The sequence below is a fragment of the Pelobates fuscus genome, chromosome 2 (assembly GCF_036172605.1).
Source record: "Pelobates fuscus isolate aPelFus1 chromosome 2, aPelFus1.pri, whole genome shotgun sequence".
In the NCBI taxonomy this organism is placed as follows: Eukaryota; Metazoa; Chordata; class Amphibia; order Anura; family Pelobatidae; genus Pelobates; species Pelobates fuscus.
Window position 1 is genome coordinate 333,563,252 of NC_086318.1, and position 22,312 is coordinate 333,585,563.

At 36.3% G+C, this 22,312-nt stretch overlaps 1 protein-coding gene across 3 annotated transcripts in view; it reads right to left on the reverse strand.

Annotated features, from left to right (window-relative positions):
* Nucleotides 1-1,729: 1,729 nt before the first annotated feature.
* Nucleotides 1,730-22,312, reverse strand: part of MAP3K7 (mitogen-activated protein kinase kinase kinase 7) — a 46,516-nt gene continuing 25,933 nt past the window's right edge. Inside the window, exons 9-17 of one of the 3 annotated variants that reach the window (XM_063443573.1) lie at nt 22,016-22,097; nt 21,525-21,676; nt 20,267-20,426; nt 15,861-15,941; nt 13,311-13,378; nt 9,285-9,399; nt 8,933-8,994; nt 6,288-6,403; nt 1,730-2,306 (exon numbers count right to left, since the gene is read on the reverse strand). In XM_063443573.1, coding sequence (XP_063299643.1) covers nt 2,126-2,306; nt 6,288-6,403; nt 8,933-8,994; nt 9,285-9,399; nt 13,311-13,378; nt 15,861-15,941; nt 20,267-20,426; nt 21,525-21,676; nt 22,016-22,097 — 1,017 coding nt within the window. In that variant the 3' untranslated portion in view covers nt 1,730-2,125. The remainder of the gene's footprint in view (nt 2,307-6,287; nt 6,404-8,932; nt 8,995-9,284; nt 9,400-13,310; nt 13,379-15,860; nt 15,942-20,266; nt 20,427-21,524; nt 21,677-22,015; nt 22,098-22,312) is intronic. The other 2 variants (XM_063443575.1, XM_063443574.1) reach the window with 2 other exon arrangements.

Here is a 22,312-nt window from a genome sequence, read left to right on the forward strand (position 1 = left end):
ATCTCAAATTTTACCAGATGCAGTAAAATATATAAATTTAAGGGTGAAATATAACAAAAACAAAACCAGTAATGATAAATTAATGCCAACATGGAAGTTATACAACCAAAACGTTTACAAAATATTGTAGGCAGACTTGCAAAGTGCATTTAACTTTTTCAAGAATATTACTTTTTATTAAGGCAAACAAGGTAAAATCGTAACCTCATATTAAAAGGAAAACAGGTACATGTCATCTACATTTTCCTTTGATAAGTATGGAACAATTATGTTTCCAGTTCTACCTTTCTAAAAAATATGCTGAAGACGGAATATGTAATAAATATATACAATATACTGCCAAGTACTGAATATAAGTTTTGAAAATTATACAAAACCAGTAGAAGTAAAAATAATGCAAAACAAAAGAGCCTGAACGATTTAATCCAAATTGTTGTATGACAAATATTTCAATTATTTTATATAAAATTAGGAATTTTGAGACAAGGCATTGCATTTTGTTTCATTTTTATTGAGGTTTGTAGTTTTCTATTCCCGACCAGCTCAGAGTGACACCGGCAGATATCAATTCATGACTCAGATTAGTAGATCTGTGTTGTTTAGTATTTTCTCTCTAAAATAAGCTAGATGTAGTAAAGAAACTATGCGAGATTGTGGTGTGACTCTTTAATTACCAGTATCATTGTATATTTGCAAGAGGGTGTTGTGTGTACTCGCCCCAGATATTTAATTGCCATAATGTGTGTACTCCCCCAAATATGTAATTGCCGTAATTTTAATTAACATGTTGCAATAATCACCTAAAACCAGCCAATGACAAATATAACTATATCCAAGTTTGTTATGACTCAACACATCTGCTTAATTTTCAAGGAGTACTTAAATTTTTGAGTTGCTAAAAAAGTGTTAGCAGCTAAATGTAGTAGCACTACAGAATAAAAAATAAAAAAAATCTCTCATGACCACAATAGCATGTCCACTCGTATATGATTTTACAAGAGTAATCTGCTAGATCACGATGCTTAATCCATCTAGGCACTTAAGAGTGCTGTTTATTCTTCAGTTCCAATAATAATATACTATGATACAATAAGAAGGGAATGATTATCTTGACAGTATTATACACTGTATATTAAAAGTAAAACTCCAGCCTGGGTCTGATCCCATTTTTTTTTACTGCATTAAATAAAGAATGCATTTAAAAAAACTAAATGAAAAAGAAAAAATACAAACCTAGACATGCCCTATTTATGCTGATTTTTAAATTCAAATTACAGCAGAAATGGCTAAATGAATCAACCTCATTCACGGTACATCACACACAAGCTCAAGAATCCATGTAATGCTTCACGCACGACACCATGAGCACTGTATTACAATATTTTCCAATGGAAAGATCTGCAAAAGGTTTTTTCCTTTATCAGCTTTGTTTCAAAGCACCTGGACATCATAAAGCATATTAAGTTATCTCGCTCTCTTTTTTTTTTTTTTTTTTTTTTTTAAATGCATTAAAATGTTCTCTGGTACCTAGAATGTCACTTTATCCATCTTTACTTGGAATATAGTTTTCAAAGAGCTAAAATTGGTGTTGATAAAAATGTAGAATAAACTTTTTTTTTTTTTACCTTTTACACGGTTTAAATCTTAGCATTCCATGATTATGGTAAATCATAATAGGGCCATCATTCTGTTTTCTTTGCAGCAGTCTTATGTAATAATACAGAGTATCTAAATAACCCACTCATGTACCATTTATTGCAAGTATACAAGGTGATATACATTATAATGATAAAATAAACAACCTTCCTAGCAGGCTTTTGAATGTACCATTAGTAAACTACAAGGGTAAGAAGAATATTGCTTGCGTGTTAGATGCCAATTTCAGCCAGAAAATGTAACACAACACATACACCGATTCATACATAATACAGGACTTCCCATAGGCACGAAGCATGCATTCAGAAACACTTTGCAGTACTCCCTTAAAGGCTGTATCAATCCAGCAGCTTCATGTTCGGGTTCAATTAATAATGTCCATCTTCATGCTCATACAAATGAAACATACTTTGGAAAATGTCATTAACTGCACTAAAACAAGAGGTTGTGGCAACAATGTCTCTAAGAATCAGGAGGTACCCTGACGTTTTTGCTGTTGACTTCTGATGACATCCAACTGTTTTTTGCATTGCTGATAGTATGTTGATAGGCTTTTGTTCTCATCTAAAAGCTTTTTGTGCTCTTGTACAAGTCGAGATGTGTTTTGCTGGTCTTTTTCATCCTGGTCTAATTCTGCTATTAGTTCTTGCCTAAATAGAAACATAGTAATTAGCTGTGAATTTAGAAAGTAGAAAACAAAGTATCTCATAGGCCAGACATTGCCTCATTTTCCCTAGGTTTTTAAAGGGAGTATTACTATGTGTGTGTGTGTGTGTGGGGGGGGGGGGGGGGGGGGGATATCAGTTTTTAAATTTCTTCACAATAAATATCAATTCAAACCTAACCAGTGCAGCAGACATGAATTGTATGCATTAGGAAAGGCACTACACATTCATTGTAGATTTGGGTGAATATTTCCTTTATTTTGTGTATGACAAGTTAAAAGACAACTAAACACTTTGCTGAAGTTACATGTGAAAAGTGAATCCTCTTTTTAACCCCTTAAGGACTGAGCCAAATGTACACGTTTTGATCAAAATAAAATGTCAACAAAACCTGGAATTTGACTATATGTCTGTTCAACGGTAATTCACCTCTTTCATATTAAGTGCATCCACACTTATTATACATAATTTTATTCAGGAGGAAACAGGGCTTTCATTTAACATCAAATATTTAGCTATGAAACAATTTAATATGAATAAAACATTTTTAAAAAAAAAGTGAGAAATTAAGATTTTTTTTTTTTTTTTAAGTTCGGCATGACATTGTAACTGTGAATGTCATAATACTGTTTGCTTTTACGCAATAAAATACACATTTGTATTCAGCGATGTCTCACGTATAAAACAGTACCCCCTATGTACAGGTTTTATGGTGTTTTGGGAAGTTACAGGGTCAAATATAGCATGTTACATTTTTCAGTTTTTTCACATTGAAATTCGCCAGATTGGTTACGATGCCTTTGAGACCGTATGGTAGCCCAGGAATGAGAATTATTCCCATGATGGCATACCATTTGCAATAGTAGACAACCCAAGGTATTGCAAATGGGGTATGTCCAGTCTTTTTTAGTAGTCAGTCACAAACACTGGCCAAAGTTAGTGTTAATGTTTGTGTGTGAAACATGCAAAAAAAACTAATTTAAACGTCAATTTTGTCCAGTGTTTGTGACTAAGTGGCTACTGGGCTACCATACGGTCTCAAAGGCAACGTAACCAGTCTGGCGAATTTCAATGTGAAAAAACTGAAACACAAGCCTTATATTTAACGCTGTAACTTTTGAAAACACCATAAAACCTGTACATCAGGGGTACGGTTATACTCAGGAGACTTCGCTGAACACATATTAGGGTTTCAAAACAGTAAAACGTATCGCAACAATTATATCATCTGTGTAAGTGCCGTTTGTGTGTGAAAAAAGCAAAAAACGTCTTTTACTGATATCATCGTTGTAATACATTTTACTGTTTTGAAACACGAATATTTGTGTTCAGTAAAGTCTCCTGAGGAAAACAGTACCCCCCATGTACAGGTTTTATGGTTTCTTGGAAAGTTACAGGGTTAAATATAGTGCTAGCAAATTAAATTCTCTGGACTTTCCCGCAAATTGTAATAAAATTACTTAATTATGTAAAAATATTAGTTAGCTTTTAAAATTATATCTACGTTTCAGTCTGTTACACACAGAACGAAATATATATATATATACACACATAAGTCTAAGTGTATTTTGATATATATATATATATTTTAATATCAAAATACAGTTAGAACGAAATTACACATATATTTATTATATATAAATAATGATATATATTTAATCATTCGACGTGTATTTTGATATTAATATTAAAACACTAAATATATATATATATATATATATATATATATATATATATATATATACACATACACATATACATACACACACACACACACACACACACACGAAAAATAATCCTGCACTCCAATACCAAGTATATAATTGCCCGGTGTTTGTCCAGCCAAAAAAAAACGTAACTTTTAATCAGCTTGTGACTACATGTCCTGATGAAAGTCTGTGGTTAGCAGACTGAAACGTCGATTTTTTTTTCACAAGCTGATTAAAAGTTACGTTTTATTTTTTGATTGAATAAGTCCTGAGAGTGCTATCTTAAATTTATTATATATATATATATATATATATATATATATATATATATATATATATATATATATATATATATATATATATATATATATATACGTATAAAAATTCATTTAAAAAAATGCCTCGGTTTACGTATTTTTTTCACAATACGAAACAAGTGTCCCAGTTTATAGCTCCGCCCCCTGCATACTGAAGTGTGGGTAGGACATGAGTGTGTAGTGTGGAGGTGTTGGAGCCATTTGCAGCAAGTTGTGGAGCCTTGTGGAGCCTTTTGGAGCCATGTTCAGCAAGTTGTGGAAGCTTTTGAAGCCACTTGCAGCAAGTTGTGGAGGCTTTTGAAGCCATTTGCAGCAAGTTGTGGAGCCTTTTGAAGCCATTTGCAGCAAGTTGTGGAGCCTTTTGAAGCCATTTGCAGCAAGTTGTGGAGCCTTTTGAAGCCATTTGCAGCAAGTTGTGGAGCCTTTTGAAGCCATTTGCAGCAAGTTGTGGAGCCTTTTGGAGCCATTTGCAGCAAGTTGTGGAGCCTTTTGGAGCCATTTGCAGCAAATTGTGGAGCCTTTTTGAGCACTTTGCAGCAAGTTTTGGAGCCTTTTGGAGCCATTTGCAGCAGGTTTTGGAGCCTTTTTGGTGCATCTCAAGAAGTGGAAAGGTAGGGAGCTGAGCTTAGTTGTTTGCATGCCTTTTACTGTGTGTTGATGTGTGATGTTTTAAAACATAAAGTTGGATGTTTGAAATGTTATTGTTTGATTAATCATGTCCCTGTACAGTATTTATGCCTTTAAAGTGCACTTTATAAAGAGTTTTGAACAGATGAAATACTTTATTTGACTTTTTTCTCACCTCCGGAACGAATTAATTGGTTTTCAATGCATTCCTATGGGAAACAGTGTTTCGGTTTACGAATTTTTCGCAATACGAAACATCCCGGAGAACGCATTAAATTCGTAAACCGAGGTCCCACTGTATATATATCTATATATATATATATATATCTATCTACATACACACACATAACATGATCCTTGCCAGACCCTCGCTGTAATATATATATATATATATATATACACATATACATACATACATATACACACACACACTAAGTATATATATATTTTTTAATTTTAAACTGTTATACAACTTTCTTTTAAACTTTATTTCAGGCAGCAGGTGGATTACCGGTCATTCCAGGCACTGCTATGGACGGCTATTCCGTCTGTGTGATCGTGAGGTCCTTGCAAGGACCTTGCTATCACATGGCCCAGGAAGGCCGGATCGGCAGCAGGGGGACTCCCTCCTCTTCTAACCCTGTCCAGACTTTTTGTGGCTGTGCAATCACAGACTTCCCAATGCAGCTCAATGAGACGTTTTCGCAAGGCAGGTGATCTGAGCAATTGCTGCCTCTTGAGATTAGCTCCACTGGGCTAACCAAACCAGGATGTAACAGGACCTGTTGTCTGCTTGAAAGTCAGGGGAGTGTAACCAGGTTAATTTGTAAAAGTGCAAATTACTATTGAAATATGCACTTTTGGTAAAATGTAAATAAGAGTATCACTTCACACACAAAGCTTTTTAACAAGCTAAAGTGCTTAAGGGGTCAGTATTACTTTAAAATGCAGATTTTTTAAAAAAATTGCAGTACTACTTTAAAATAGGAGACTGGCAAATGTCAGGTGTAAGATGTGAGACAACATGTGTTGTGGGGAAAAAAAAATAACTGGGACCTGTTTGGGGGCTTATTGGTATGAGACAGATTTCATAGTATTTTTAAAGGATTGTCATTGATTTTTGCATCACTTTTGTTGTATTAACAAGCTATTAAAATGAATGTGTCCTTTCACCTGTGCTATTCTAATGTGTTTTGCTCAAAATAGTGTTATTTCATGTAGCACTGCTGAGAATAAAAAGAGAAATATATATATATATATATATATATATATATACACACATCCAAAACATTGAACAGTTTTAATTTACTTACTTTCGTTGTAATAATAAAGCAATTTCTGTCTGAACTTTCATATATTCCTGAGCCATTTTGCAGTGCTGCTCAAAGACAGCCATAGATTCTTTGGAGTTTGGACATGGTGCTAGAGGCTGAAAATAAATCAGACATGATAAAAACTAATCAACAGATATCTCACTATATATGCTGTTAGAATGTGCTGAATATATTTATACCTTTAAGCGTTTAAAAATAAGTGGAAATCCAAGCTCTGGAAAATGTTACAGGCACAGATTCTAAACGTGACATAGACCCAGTTTAATGTAGTTAATTCAGCATAATTATGCATTTAAAATGTGCAAAACCAGCCCTTTCTTTGATAAAAGTCTAACCATAACATTGTACAACAATAATTTACATAGTGACGAAACAATAAAGACATGCAACGGCTTAACTTAAAGATATGGGTGTTTAGAAAATGAACAAGTGTATATTTTAATCTAATACACATCTGTGCTGTAAGAGATACATTACATGACTACATTTAAGTGCCAGTTGCGTTTGGAGCTGCAGGAATGCTCATAAATGGGGATAGAAACAACTATTGCACTCTTTTTCTGGATTTCTTTTTATTCTTCACTTAAGGACTGGTTAGATAACAGTACAACTGAATGCAGTGATGATGGTGCATAGGGGATCTGTCCCTTTTTTGGCTGGCAATGTAAAACATTGCCATTTCTTAGAAATGACAGTTTACATTAGAGACACACCTTTATGAGCTGTCACAAAGCCAAAGCGTCCCTTTCAAGAAACAAACATGTATTCCTAGAGCCCAAACCACGTAGGTTACTGCCACCCCGCCATATGCAAAATAAAATATATTAATGTTTTACTCAACATTAATCTCCATGATGCTGGTTCCACCTCCTTGGCTGACAGCATCAATACTGATGCTACTTTAAAGGGACACTATAGTCACCAGAACAACTACAGCTTATTGAATTTGTTCTGGTGTGTAGAATCATTACCTTCAGGCTTTTTGCTGTAAACACTGTCTTTTCAGAGAAAATACAGTGTTTACATTACAGCCTAGTGATAACGTCACTGGCCACTCCTCAGATGACTGTTAGAGATCCTTCCTGGGTCATGGCTGCCTAAAATGCATCCAAACATTCAGTATCTCCTCCCTCTGCATGCAGACACTGAACTTTCCTCAGAGAATCATTGATTCAATTCATCTCTATGAGGAGATGCTGATTGGCCAGGGCTGTGTTTGAATCATGCGGGCTCTTCCCCTGATCTGCCTCTGTCAGTCTCAACCAATCCTATGGGGAAGCACTGTGATTGGATCAGGCTACCACTTCTGATTATGTCAGCAGACTGCTTGTTTTTTTTTTTTAGGTAAACAGCATGCAGAGTTACAGCTTCTGGCTTGAATACAGTAAGATGTTGCTATATTTATGAAGACATGAAGGGCCCAGGGGGGCTAGATGGTGGTTTTAACACTATAGGGTCAGGAATACATGTTTGTGTTCCTGACCCTATAGTGACCCTTTATGCTTCGGCATTAACAAATGGTTTAACCCCAAAGTCTGGACAATGTCACTCGGTTGCTCTGGCCAGGTACCGAAGGTACTGACCTAGTGTTGTGGCCAAAACTGAAGAAACTGGTGGGAGAGCCTTGCCGGAGGGATACAAAAGCGGGTCCTGCCTTGCCAGCTGATTTTAAATGTTGTTGATAAATGCTATTTTTACATCTATATAGCCTGACGTCTGCACTTCATTTTGGAGCGGTTACAGTTAGAGCAGACTCATCTGCTCTATATTTGTGAGTGGAAACTTTTATAACTAAAGCACTATTATTGTATATTATAATATCACACTATATGTTCTTTTTTGTGTGTTTTTTTTCCTTGTATGGTCTCCTCATTTTGATACTGCATTGAGAGACAAAATAAAGATGGTATCATGCAAGTTGTAATTGAGTAATGTCACAAAGGGGAATCCTGCATGTACTTAAATGTTCACTGTTTGCACACTTTAATAGAGGCATTTAAGTTTGTTTGCGCTTAAATAATGCAATTTGCACAAAACATTTATTTTACATTTTTAGTCTTAAAGACGCAGCACACCTTTAATTTTTCTTTTCTCTAAAATTAGAAGTGTATTTGTTTGGATTGACACTTTTAAATTATTTTGGGACAAATATTAGAGCGCCTTTTTTTTTAGCTTGTTATAGTTTCTAACCTATGCAACTAGCAAATAATCATCCCTCACTAGAGCCGAACAAAGACTATTTACACCAAAAAAAAAAAAAAAACAAGCCTCTGCTACCGATAGTGAGTGCTAAAGAAAATACACACACACACACGATAAAAAAAAAGCCCTCTCTGAAGCCGTTAGTTTTTTTTTATCACTTATATTTAGCACTTTCGTATTTACAAGTTTTCTTTTTTTTGCTATTCTCATTTAATCAGATTACCCAATAAAGATATTTAAAAAAAATTAATTTTTGTTTGTCCCCTCATTCTATTTTGATAAAAACAAAAAACAACATAATTTTTATGGTCTTTAAAAGCACGGGTGTATTCTGTATCTGGTTTCTATTTAACGCCATTATACATAGAATATGTTTAACTACATGTTTCGCTAGCTCTCTCCAAAACATCATTTGAACTAACCTGTAACTGATGATCCAGAGTAAGGTATGCCATAGGTATGGAGTTATCTGATCCATTGGTATCTGAAACATTTAATATAGTGTTTTAAAGTTATATTTTATAATATATGAGATACAATGCTTCAAAACATATTGGAGTTTGACACTTAACAGGAATTGCTACTGCACCCTTTTAAAATTCTATACATATATAAAAAGGTAAAAAAAAAAAAAGAAAATTAACAATTAATGTCAAGAGAATAAAATACATTTAAGATTATGGACTATAAATTACTAATGTTTACTCTATATTTTATTTTGTAGTAAACAATTTATTAAACAATAATAAAAAATATTGTTTAAGGAAACATTACCTGAGGATTCATCAGTGCCCCATGGATGGCCACGTGGTGGCTTATCAGGGGTTGGACCCGAGGTAGTGATCATTCTCACACTTGGGCTAGAGGATCTGCTGCTGTTTCGGCTCTCCTAAGCATCAAATTATGGAGAGGGAGAATATCAGACAAAATAAAAAGAACATGCTTACTTAGGCAAATATGGAATTCTAAATCAGCAAGTGATACTGTGGGAGGGTGTGTACGTATGGGATATAAATAAATATATACATGCAGTCTGTTTCCATAAAAATCACTGCCTACCACTGAGCAGGGTGGATGTTTGTGCCAACAAAATTAACGAAAGCACCATGACTATAGCAGGTTTCTCTTGGCTAGACAACAGCCACTTTCTCTCACTACTACCACAGTAAAATTCTGGGTTCTCCATCTACATTCGTAAAGTACGGTACACTGAATCAATTTCATATACAAGAATGATTCACTCACTGAAAATAGCAGTGACTATCAGCAGTTCAGTCAGCCTGCATACTTCACATTAAAGCATGGTGATCCCCTGGATAAGATACAATGGCTATTAACTTAAATATAATATGCAGCCTTAGCCGCTTTCTAGGAGTATTCAGCTTAAGAAGCTCAGAAATGTAAGAACTGATTTATTATTATTATTGCCATTTATATAGCACCAACAGATTCCGGAGCGCGTTACAAAATTATGAGAGAGGGAATTTAACTATAAATAGGACAATTACAAGAAAACTTACAGGAACGATAGGTTGAAGAGGACCCTGCTCAATGAGCTTACAGTCTAAAGGAGGTGGGGTATAAGACGTTAGGACAGGAAATATCAATCAAATAAGGTGGGAGTGAAGCAAAGCTAGAGGAGTGGTTAGAGTGCTGACCTTTAGGAGAGAGCAAGAGACAGGTATGTAAGGTAGAGGTTACTCTGGGAGGCCATAAGCTTTCCTAAAGAGATGGTTTTTAAGGCACTTCTTAAATGATTGAATACTAGGGGAGAGTCTGATGGCGGTAGGCAGGCTATTCCATCGGAAGAAAGCCACCCGCGAGAAGTCCCGCAAGCGCGAGTTGGCCATACGGGTGCGAGCAGCAGACAGGAGAAGGTCACAGGCAGAGCAGAGAGACTGAGAAGGGGCATACCTATGGATCTGTGAAGAGATATAAGAGGGGATAGAATTGTTCAATGCTTTAGAGATATGGGTTAGCACTTTGAATTGACTCCTATAGGATACAGGAAGCCAATGTAAGGACTGACAAAGGGGTGAGGTGTGAGAGGACCGACTAGAGAGGAAAATCAATCTGGTGACAGCATTCATTACAGACTGTAGCGGGGCAATACAGCTTATGGGAAGACCAATCAGGAGAAGGTTACAATAATACATGCGAGAAATTACTAGAACATGAACAAGCTCCTTGGTAGCATCTTGCTTAAGAAAGGGGCGGATGTGGGCTATGTTTTTAAGATGGAATCTACAGGATTTGGCAACATGCTGGATGTGAGGCTCAAAGGTGAGGCCAGAATCAGGTATGACGCCAAGACAGCGCGCTTGCAAGGATAGACTTATGTAGATATCACTAATTTGAAGGGAGAGCGAAAGAGGAGGATCAGTACGAGGAGGAGGAAAGACAAGGAGCTCAGTTTTAGAGAGATTGAGTTTCAGAAAGCAGGAGGACATCCAGTCAGAGATGGAAGAAAGGCAAATGTATAGGTGGTAGTGGAATCCAAGAGGTAATAAGTTTGCCAAGAGAGGCAGTATAAAGAGAAAATAGAAGGGGACCAAGGACAGATCCTTGGGGGACTCCAACCATGACAGGACGAGGGGAGGAGCGATCGTTAGAAAAGGAGACGCTGAATGAGCGTTGGTAGAGATAAGAGGAAAATCACGAGAGGACAGAGTCACAGAGACAGAGTGATTGAAGAGCTTGAAGGAGAGCATGATCAACGGTGTCAAAGGCAGCAGAGAGGTCAAGAAGAATTAGTATGGAGTAGTGGCCTTTGGATTTAGCTGCGATTAGGTTGTCAGTAATATTGATAAGAGCAGTCTCAGTAGAGTGGAGAGGGCGGAAGTCAGATTGAAGAGGGTTAAGGAGAGAGTTAGAATTGAGACATACGGGTAAAGACAAGTCTTTCCAGAAGCTTTGAGGAAAAGAGAGCAGGGATAAGGGACGATAGTTAGAGGGGGAGGGGGGTGTCGAGAGATGTTTTTTCAGGATAGGTACTTCAGTGGCATGTTTAAGGTCAGCAGGGAGAACATCAGAAGAGAGAGAGAGCAGTTGAAGATGTGTGTTAATTAAGGCGCAAGACAAGGGGAGAGAGATCCGATAGGATCGAGCAAGCAAGTGGTGGGGCGAGAGGAAAGGAGAAGTGCAGCCACCTCTTGTTCAGTAGCCGGAGAGAAAGTCTGAAAGGTAGAAAAAGCATGATCTACGTGTGGTTGAGAAAGAGAAAGGCAAGGTGGGGAAAATTCTTTCTTTAGCTTTAAAGCGATTGTCTTTATATTGTTGTACTACTTTTTAAAATTAGGATTATATTAAATCTTATACATAAGGAATGTAAGGACTGCTTTTCCTTATGAATAACCTGCTGGTTGCCATAAATTGACAAAGGGTGGAGCTTTAGTCTAGCTCCACATTGGTTACTTTAGTCTAGCTTACCATTGGTTACTCAACTTTATACACATTTCTGTTCCGCGCAGTTTCACTTCCAGGTGCATCGTGCTGTGATTTCTTTACAGAAGCAAGCCACCCACCAGAGTTCCCCCCCCCCCCCCCCCCCATAAAACTGAGAGGCTTCCAGCAGTCACCATTTTGGAAACACTAAGATGGTGGCATCATAAATGAGCTCTTTTTGATTGCATTGGACATTCCTTAAAATTCCAACTGAATCAAAAGACATACACGATAAAAAGTAGGGACAAGTAATTGCCAGTTCCTGGCAAAACTTGGATCTTCTGCCACCATTTCCCAGCTGCCAGTCGCAACAGTTGATAGCCAGAGCTGCTCTGTCAAACACAATTCTACTTGCATGGTTTACAAATGCGATGGCCTCTAAATTAGATTGATTATTTTCATGATACTTTAAAAAAAATTATTAAAAAAAAATGACATTGACTCGTATGAAAGAGCAGTTCACATGTTCATATATACATGCATATCTAGTCATTAAATAAACATGTGCATCTTCTATATGTATGTATTTACGCTTTTCCAGACACTTTGAAAACAATTGAACAAAGATACTCTCTGGGGAATGGGACACACCAGGTCACAGGCTGAATTATGCTCTGACACAGCCTAGAGCAGGGCTGCCCAAAATGTAGATTCTCAGATGATTTAGGACTACAACTCCCATGATGCTTTACATGCCTTTAGAATGGCAAAGCATAATGGAAGCTGTAGTTTTAAAAGATCTGGGGATCTACCTTCTAGGCACCTCTGGCCTAGAGTTCCTTTTTACTGGATAACACTTTCTTTTCTTTGGAGAGAATTTCAAATTACTGAGGTGCTATTCAAACTGTAAGAGCTAAAATAAGAGATTGTGATACAGTAGGAAACCCTCAGCTGAAATTAAGAATACTCTGGATGTCACTGTCACATAGTGATCACCTGATAAGACAAAGACATTCACAATGGTAATATGTGTTACTCAATAGAAACATTTAATAAAACAACTGTGAAGCAATGATGCATTGCAGAGATGGAACACCTAGTAATGCAAGCCTTTGTTTAAATAATTTAGTAAAAATCCTGTGAAAAAGGGGAAGTATCTGATCAATGCAAGGCATCTATAAAAATTGATAGAGGTCACAAAATGATCCAAATACTTCACTAAAAACCACTGATTATGGATTTAAAAATAAAACCCTAAAAACAAAAACCACACCAATCTCTCCCACCCCCCACCCCTGAACGCTTTTCATGTACATACACATGTAGCATGTACAGGTAAAAACAAGTGATCTATTATCGTGTATAAACACAGACTAGTGCAGACATCCAAATTAAATGTACACCGCATATTCTTACCTGGCTGGACTCTGTTCCAATAATAGTCAGGTCTTGCACAGATCTGCGCCTCTGCTGCCCGTTGCCTGCTGGGTATCAGATAAGAATGATTTAGTAAACACTGTTTCTACACAGAACTGAATGGGCACAACTGTGGAAGCTGGGAATTCGTATAATTTCATAGACAGACGAAGAGAGAGGGATCAACACAAGGCAGTAGAAAGACAGCTGCAATAGTTTAACTCTAGAAACGCTAGTTAGCTTACTGGCCACTCCTGACAAATGAACAGTTAGCAGCTTCCTCCACCATCTTCAGTCACCTGTCAGAGGGGTGTGAGTGTGATGGCATCTATTTCCAGGGCCTTACGTTATGGGGTTTTTACAGCAACACTTAATGTGTGAGCGAGAGACAGGACAAATACAACATCTGCTTTGTCTCTCTACCTAAGCAAACATGCCAACCAGACATCTAAATCTTGCAGCTCCCGTATTAAGATCATTCCCTTTATCGGCAAGCAAAAAATAGCATTTAAGTCCATGCTCCCTGCCACTCCCACACTCTTGCTTTAATTAAAGTTGGATCTTCCCACCAATATATTAGTGAGAATGCTGTAATCATGCCTTGTCAGACACCTGCTAGGGAATCTCAAATGCCGACAGAACACTATGTTTACATTGGACCGTGTGCGAACGAGAAGAAAAACTCAGACCATGCATCCTTTTGTTGAATTAGAGAGCTGCCAAGATAGAGTTCTTCTCTAATAGGAATACGTAATGTTTGTATCAGGTCCTAAAATTTGAGATCAGTTGTTCAAAAGGAAACAGTGGATTGCTCTCAGCAACAGCTGATACGCTGTTCAGCATTCCTTCTCCCACATAGTGCATTACATAACTTTTCTCATACAGTATACTGGCTACAAGTTGCAAAATAAAATCAAGTCACTGTGGCATACAACCAAACCATTGAGCTTAAGAGCCTTGGCAAATACGGCAAAGCCACCAAAAAGTAACATACATTCGCAGCCCATAATATTTACCCCTATTTTGTAATCTTAATATTACATGAACAAGTAGAGATGCAGCAGTTGTCTAGCAGTAAGAAATGCACATACACAAAGACTGCTATATTTTATTTTGCATTCTCAGACAGACATTTTCATTACATAATATTGAAAAGACCGGCAATGTTAATGTCCTTGCAAACAAGCCATGCGATATATTCAAAGTCCGTCTAGCGAGCACATATTCTGTGGCATTGTTCTAAAATTAGCAGGAATGAAATAAGCTGGGAGAAATTGTTGACATTCTTAATTAGAAATCGAATCACTTATGAATTTGACGAGCCTTATACATGCTGAGTGGAATGAAGTCACAATTGTCAGGGAGTGGCAAAATAAAAACAAATGACAGCATGGAATATTGTGTTTATGGAAGGATCAGGAAAATAAATAGTATTAAATAGGATGGTTTATTGATCAAGTTTTTTTTTAAATGTATTGCATGCTCATTATTTCAAAGCCGCTGTATACACAGCTAAATACTTATTGCTCCAAATTCACAATTTACACCTGCCACCAAGATACAGAGTGTTACTGGTTAGGAAGTGTTGCAGTCATTTCAGCCTTACATCATAAAACAAGATATATGAGCTACTGGATTTGTTAATCTCACACGTGTTGCAGTTTGTCACAGTGCTGAAAGCATATTTAGTAATCAACTAACATGGCATTAAATGTAACTCGTGCCAAGTTTGTGATTACAGGATCTAGAATCGAATGCAAAAACTGCATCTACAAGCTTCCCATTCATAAATTGGAATTCACATGTTATGCCCTTCCTTAGTTCTAGAAAGTCGTCCAGGGCATTTCTTCAGGGCAGGATTAACAAGTGACAACAATTTCAAAAGGCTTTTAAGTCCATTCTGGAAAATAAAGTCAGTGTGTGTGTAAAAACTGACCACTTTTCTTTTTAAGTGCACTGTCACACCAACTACAGTGCGTGCTCCATAGCTGAGCGCATACTATTGACATTTTTATTTTCATATATAGTTTTCATTCTTCTCTTAATAAAAAAAATAAAAGGCCATACATCCATTTTGTATAGTAAAACTACGGTATTTAAAGTTCAAATACACATGTAAACAAGGACTTGGGGTGGAAGCGGGGAACTGCGGAAGCGCAAAAGGGATTTGGAAAAAAATAAAATTTGTAATAAAAAGCTAACTGCAATATAATGAAACTGAAAGTTGATAGTTGTATATATTGTGCAAATCTACTCATGCAGATTTTGTTAAACACAGTTATTGTGAGAAATTAGACAGCTACGTTTACACACTTTACACTGAAAATGGACCGTCTGCGTCTTGGTTGGCATGATTTTCGTATGGAACAAGAGTTCAGATTAATGGTCTAAGGTTCTAAACAATAAAGGCATGAATTTTGTAGAAACTTCAAGAACAGATGTCTGCGCTATAAACTCATGAGGACAGTAAGATTTGGAGCAACAAGCATTCAAAAATCAGTTTGTGGTTATTCAGCTTTGGCTTGAGAGCTCCTACCCATTCTGTAGTACCTGTTATGATGATCTCAGGGACATCCAGAATGTTGCCAAATGAAGCAGTTTTACGGTGGCCTCGTTTAGGCTTGATATAGGCTGCAAAAACACATACAATACACATGCAAACAACTAAAAGTGGTATGGAAGCACAAATAACAAGGCATGGACATGTACAGCACAATGTTACAATGTTAGGGAACATGCAGAAAAGAACCATGCAGAATGGGCAGCTAAGTGGAATTTTTCTAACCCAACTTAAAGGACCACTCTGGGCATCATAACCACTTTATTGCAAAAAGGTGTTATGGTGCAAGGAAATCCCACTGGCTTACCTGAAGAAGTTTAATTGCCAGTTTTACCACAAAGTCCTCAAGTCTGTGCTTGATTGCTCTGCCCCAAGTACTTCTGCTCAATATCCAAGGCTTCATATAGTAGCACGCCACTGAGAAAAGAGTGATAAAGATACATAACGTTTTCATTCTCTCTTCTCAATGGGGAGCTAATGATAGGCTGATGCTCTCAGTCAGTGATGCCCAATCTGATTGAAACCTCGTACATTAAGAGGAGGTACAGAGGCAGAACGATGGGGTGCAGGCTTTAAGACACCGGGGTTAAACCACTTATTAAGGTTTATCCCGTTCAGGTAAGTGGGCACCCAGGACCTCCTCACACCATAGAACTTTATTGCAATCAAGTTGATATGGTCCCTGGAGTGACATTTAAAACAAAAAAATAAAAAAATATTTAAACAGACAAAAACACAAGTGTGTACAATGTAAGAAGGATAAAAATGTTAATGGACATGCACAAACATGACAGACACAAAGCTACACTAAATGTTAAACCTACACTAAACTCTATACTCCTATAATAGGTTAAATAAAAAGTGATGAATATGAGCGGAGGGATTATCCAGAATGAATTAAAAAAAAAAAGAGACAACTAAAACCACTGTGATTGTTGCATTGAATATTAAAAAAAATATATATAAATTTTAGGACCTCCCTAAAATAAATAAAAAAAATTCCCCAGCCTCTTGGTAACCACAATACCACTTTATTCTGGTCATGTGTTAAGTTTCACCTATGTCACCAAGCGGTAGAGATGAATGTGGGTAGCAGTGAACAGGTAACAACATTTCCAGATGTAAAGCATGCGAAGATCAGGTAGTCAAAAGATATCCAAGTCAAATAAGGCCAATAAAATAGGTAGCACAGAATTTAGAAATTTCAACTTCTAGATCAAAATGCTTACTTGAAAACAGGATATCTGTCTCCATCCTGGTAAAATAAATATGAAGTTGCTTGCTAGTTCAGCGTAACTCACTAAGAAAGACATTTCCGTAAAAGAACCCTGGCCCTGCAAACTCCAGAACAAAGCCTGGAAAGGATTCACTTATATTCTCAGAAATCTTAAAGTAAGTGGCTCTGAAACATCCAACACACTTTTAAAGAAAAATTTATTTAATCCACAAGTTCTGTAACATACTCAATTAGCCACTCCATCATATTATTTCAATAAAAACCATTACAATATGGTGAAATACTTAGAACACTATAAAAAAAAAAATAAAGGATCGTGTATTCTGAATATCATTACATCACACAACAAAATCAATGCCACCTAGTCAAATAGTTATGATCCACTGAGAAAAATGACTGAAAGATGTGCTTTATACGGTTTTGCTGTGCTCCAGCCACCATGACCACTTCTGCTTTTGAAGTGGTCATTGTGTTAGGAGTCTGGATGTGCAGTGCTTCTGCTTGAAATACTGCACATCCAGAGTAATTTGCACTTGTGTGTTGTGTGCTAGGTGGAGGTGTGACTTAGGCAGCCTCTCAATTCTGTGCATAAAATACATCTGTCAGCACACACAGCAAACAGATGTAAAATCAGGTAGAACTTCCTGAATGTGTGTGTATTGGGGAACCAATGGAATATGCAGCACAATTTGAATAGTGCCACATGCAAAATTGATATCAGTTATGGCACGACATACGCCATAACTGAAGATAAAAATTAGGGGGGAGATTAAGAGTTCTAAAACTGGCCAGGCTCCGGGCGGCCTTGCACTAGGAATTATAAAAGTTACGTGTCTTTTAACAAAGTCTCAGTCTCAACATACACGGGCTGTATGCCATGATGTTCCTTGTTCCTTTTGATTTGTTTTGCTCTGTATAGGACACTAAAAAGTCTTATAAATAACACATTACAGCATGATCTGAGAGCTGAGCAGATCAGTACGGCAATATTCAGTGGAAATAAACGTCTAGGCTCTGGTCCTGGACCTTCTTTGAAACAAAGTGCCGCGTTATAATCACAACAGCCAGATATCCATTGGATTGATGCATTACATGAGGCGGCACTTTAATATTAAACTGTTGATTATGACAACACCAGGCTTCCTTACAGGACAACATTAATGTGAGTCCATAATTCACTTTCCTTCTGCAAAGTAATAACCATAGCTGAATTTAAACTGCCAATGGAAAGTAGGCCACTGGATTTTTTTTGCAATAACAGTTTTGTGATATAACATGCACAATTACAGTAAAGAAACCACCACTTTACTATCTAACAAACCAGCTTAAACTGTGTGATGTTTAAATTTCATAAAACTCATATGTATTTCACCATTTGACACTTGCATTTCAGTGAAAAGGCACCATGTAATGAGTAGTGTACCAAAAAAAAACACGAAAATTATGGTTGTTATGGTTCCTTCACAGACATCGCACTAATGCTTAAAACCTACAGCACCCTAAGCCAACTATTCTAATACTTTTCCTTGAAATTTAGAAATTTGTATGTTCATTGAACGTGAAGCAGAATGCACTGGCAGAATAAAACAAAGCACATATGCAGAGGCCACCTTATTTATGGTTTTGCTGATCTTGTATAAAGATAAGCAGTATGTGTAATACACACACATATGTATAGAGAACAATATCAATACAGATATATATACACATATATTTTAAACTTTAGACACTAGTTAAAAACACAAATTACTAAATAAGTCAGGAACAGAGCAGAATTTTAAGTTGTCATGTTAGCGTATTATTAACTGATTACAAATGACGTATGAAAAAACAATGGACAGAATTCATGAATGGCTTGATTAAAAAAAAATAAAAAATAAATGGCTTAAACAAACAGAAAATGTATATCTTATGAACCATATTTTTTGCGAGCCCTTTAACCATTGCCTAAATTCTAAGGCGAAGAGAGCTTGTTCTAGTACTTAAAAAAAGGGACATTATATACCATCAAAATAACCTTACTTTTAAAACAGGCTCAACCATCTGAAGAGCACTGGATAGAAGGCTACAAAGGATTCGATAAAATGTTTTTGGACTATGCCCAGAAATGCATTTGAAGGCTATATACTTGCTCCTTGAGTCATGCCTGGAGTATTGGGAAGATAAACATAGCTACAAAATAAAGACTATGAATGAATAAAGTATCATAGAGGAAAAAAATAATAGAGAGATATGTAGGTAGATCGATCTCTCTCTCTCTCTCTATATCTATATCTTAGGTGTCTGAGCGTCTCTACAGCTACGGGGATTTAAAATCAACATCTAATATATTTAAAATCCCAAGCCAAAAAATAAATAAATATATTGAAAAAATTGTCTGTACAAACCAACTTTCGATAATCATAGGAAAAGAAGTTTATCATTGTAGGCATTTTTTTTTTTTTTTAAACTAAGGGTGCTCTAGAATGTTTAGCAGATCTGTTATTTAATGATCTGTTATTTTTCCTCAATGGCTCTATAAAGTTTATTTTTCCCCTCACAAATACTTAAGCCAATTAGCTACTTCTATGTTTTTGTAAGACTATATATTTGAGTTAATCCAGCTCAGAAATAATATGAAGAATGCGTAATTTGATTCAATTATTTCACGTGGCAATCTAAATATGAGAAACAGGGGTAAAGCTACCAATAGGATTTGAAGAGCCCAATTAATTGTACTAAATAAGATAGGAAACAGCCCACTGCTATTATTTCTGAATGTAGCCCTTAGCCACTATATATTGTACTAATAATAAGATGACCATTTTATAGACCTTTTAATGATAGGCAACATTAACAGCACTCTAAAAGATTATTGTAGTGGTTAGGATGCAAGGAGTCCCTTTTCAATCAATTCACTTAAATAAGGTGATCCTTTTATTTCAGCTTTACCAATCTAGACCTATCCAATCATGCATGGACAACTCTCGTCAATATTTCCTCAACTCTTTTACAGTGAGGATAGGGAAAAATCCTGTGTGTTTACTCATCATAAAATTAAGAATGTATCTTCCATTGTATTAGATTCACTAGTATTGAAAACAAAATCATATTAAGTAAAAAAAACAAAAAAAAACACTGGAGTAAAATGTCATTGGATAAACCGATTGCCTCTTTTACCTGTGCTTGCTGATAATCTTGGTTCCAGTTCAGACATGTCAGCACTCTTTCGTTTGTCATCTGATGTACCCAAATTAGAAGGTGGTCTCCTTTGAATATCTGACAGACTTTCAATGCTGCTGCCTCGTGAGGGGGGCAAACTCAAACGGCCAGGTTCCCCCTGCATCAGAAAGAATGTATTACATGTGTAATTCGCTTTCATTTAAATAGGCATCACAAAACAAACACGAGGCATGGGGAACGTTACATCCACATATATGAGATAAATCATACATTTAACTTTTACTTACTGGTTTTAAAATGAAAAGAAGAAAAAAAAAAAAACCTCTTTGTTACATATCTCATAAAAGAACACTTGTGATCATATTGCTTGTAATCTAGATTTTACTTTAGAATTTATTACAGTAGATTCTACTCTCTACATAACACACACACACAAAATATGTACCAAATTTATTTTAAATTCTTGTTAAGATCAAGTCTCCCCCTCCCCCCCCCCCACACCAGAATTTGGTTCCTCCAAATAATGTTCTATAAAAAGCAGACTTATAAAAAATTATTTTTACTTTGAAGACCAAAAGTTTGCAAACATACATAAAGGCTTACTTGTTCGACACCACAAAAATAAATCCTATACAAGCACAGTTTGAATTTTTAGAAAGCTGTAAATAAGGTTATTATAAATCTTTCAAATATATCAAGTTGTTAGCAGCTGATCCTCTTATAATGTAATAGCCACAGATTTGCAACATTAGTTATAATGAATATTTTTAATGCATACAGAGAGGATTACATACCTGAAGAGAGCTGTACGTCTATCTAGAAAGCCATCCTTTTTTTCCAACATGAAACTACTTTAAAACTGTAAATTTACAGATGGAACAAATAGTAGCGCACATCTACTTTTCCACTTTTTTTTGTGATCAGTCAAACCATTTTTAACAGTGACTTCATACCTGGGTTTGCTCCCCACCTCCATGATCAACCCTTAACTCTACTGAACTAAACCCTGCACTCCTTACATTGGGGAGTTAACTTTGGAAGTTAAGGTGGCTGGGGTGTTACTTTAACTCTGTGTCATTAAAACAAAGATAAACACAAAATATAATAGCTGCATTTGGCTAGGAGCAGGGTTATTGATATCTAACACCTTCGGAAAATTAGTAGTGGAATCTTCAAGCCCTGGTTAGAACGGACAACAGCAAGGCCAAGGAAGCTTTTACATACATGTGGTCGGCAATATATTACAGAAACTTACAGACTGCTTTGATTGATTTTTCAAGTGTGGTGGTAATTTGAACTCCCCTCTTTTGATTGTATCATTAGTTGTAAGTGCGTGGAAATCGCTAGGATCAAGGTTAATGTCACTCTTATTGCTTGTGTTTGTGGATGTGATATCAATGCAGGATCCTTAAAATAAATGAGATAGGAGATAAGATAAATTGCATAAAACACAGATAAATACAAATACAAACATACACACAAACTGCTGAAAGAACCAAAATATAAAATTAGAAAGCCATCACAAAATTAAGGAATAATGAAATTCTACATCCACCACCTGGGAGGGGGAAAGGAGCACCATGACAGAGGAGGAAGCTACAGTGCCAGGAAAGCTAGTTTATTTTAGCTTCCCTTTAAGGGTGTTGAGTGTACCATTAAACCAGATACATTTTTTCACAGCTACTTAAACAGTAATTTATTTATTGCAGGACTTTTACACACACACACACACACACTATAACATACCTGTGCTTGTTGCTGAATTGCTTTGTCCTTCATCCATGTACTGACAAGGATATTGTAAAGACTCATCAGCTCCAGGAAAATACTGAAATAAAGCAAAGATCTACTCAATGCTGAAATTCCTTTTTTTTTTTTTTTTTTTACTATTCAAGGCTGAAATTAATTTTAAATGGTTCAGTCATCAAACTTCATTGCAGGTAATGCCTAACCCCTCCAACTTCTTACCTTTTCCCACATCTAGAGACTTTTTTTTGGAGGGGGGAATCATTGACATTACCAGTAGATAAGCTTACCAAAATA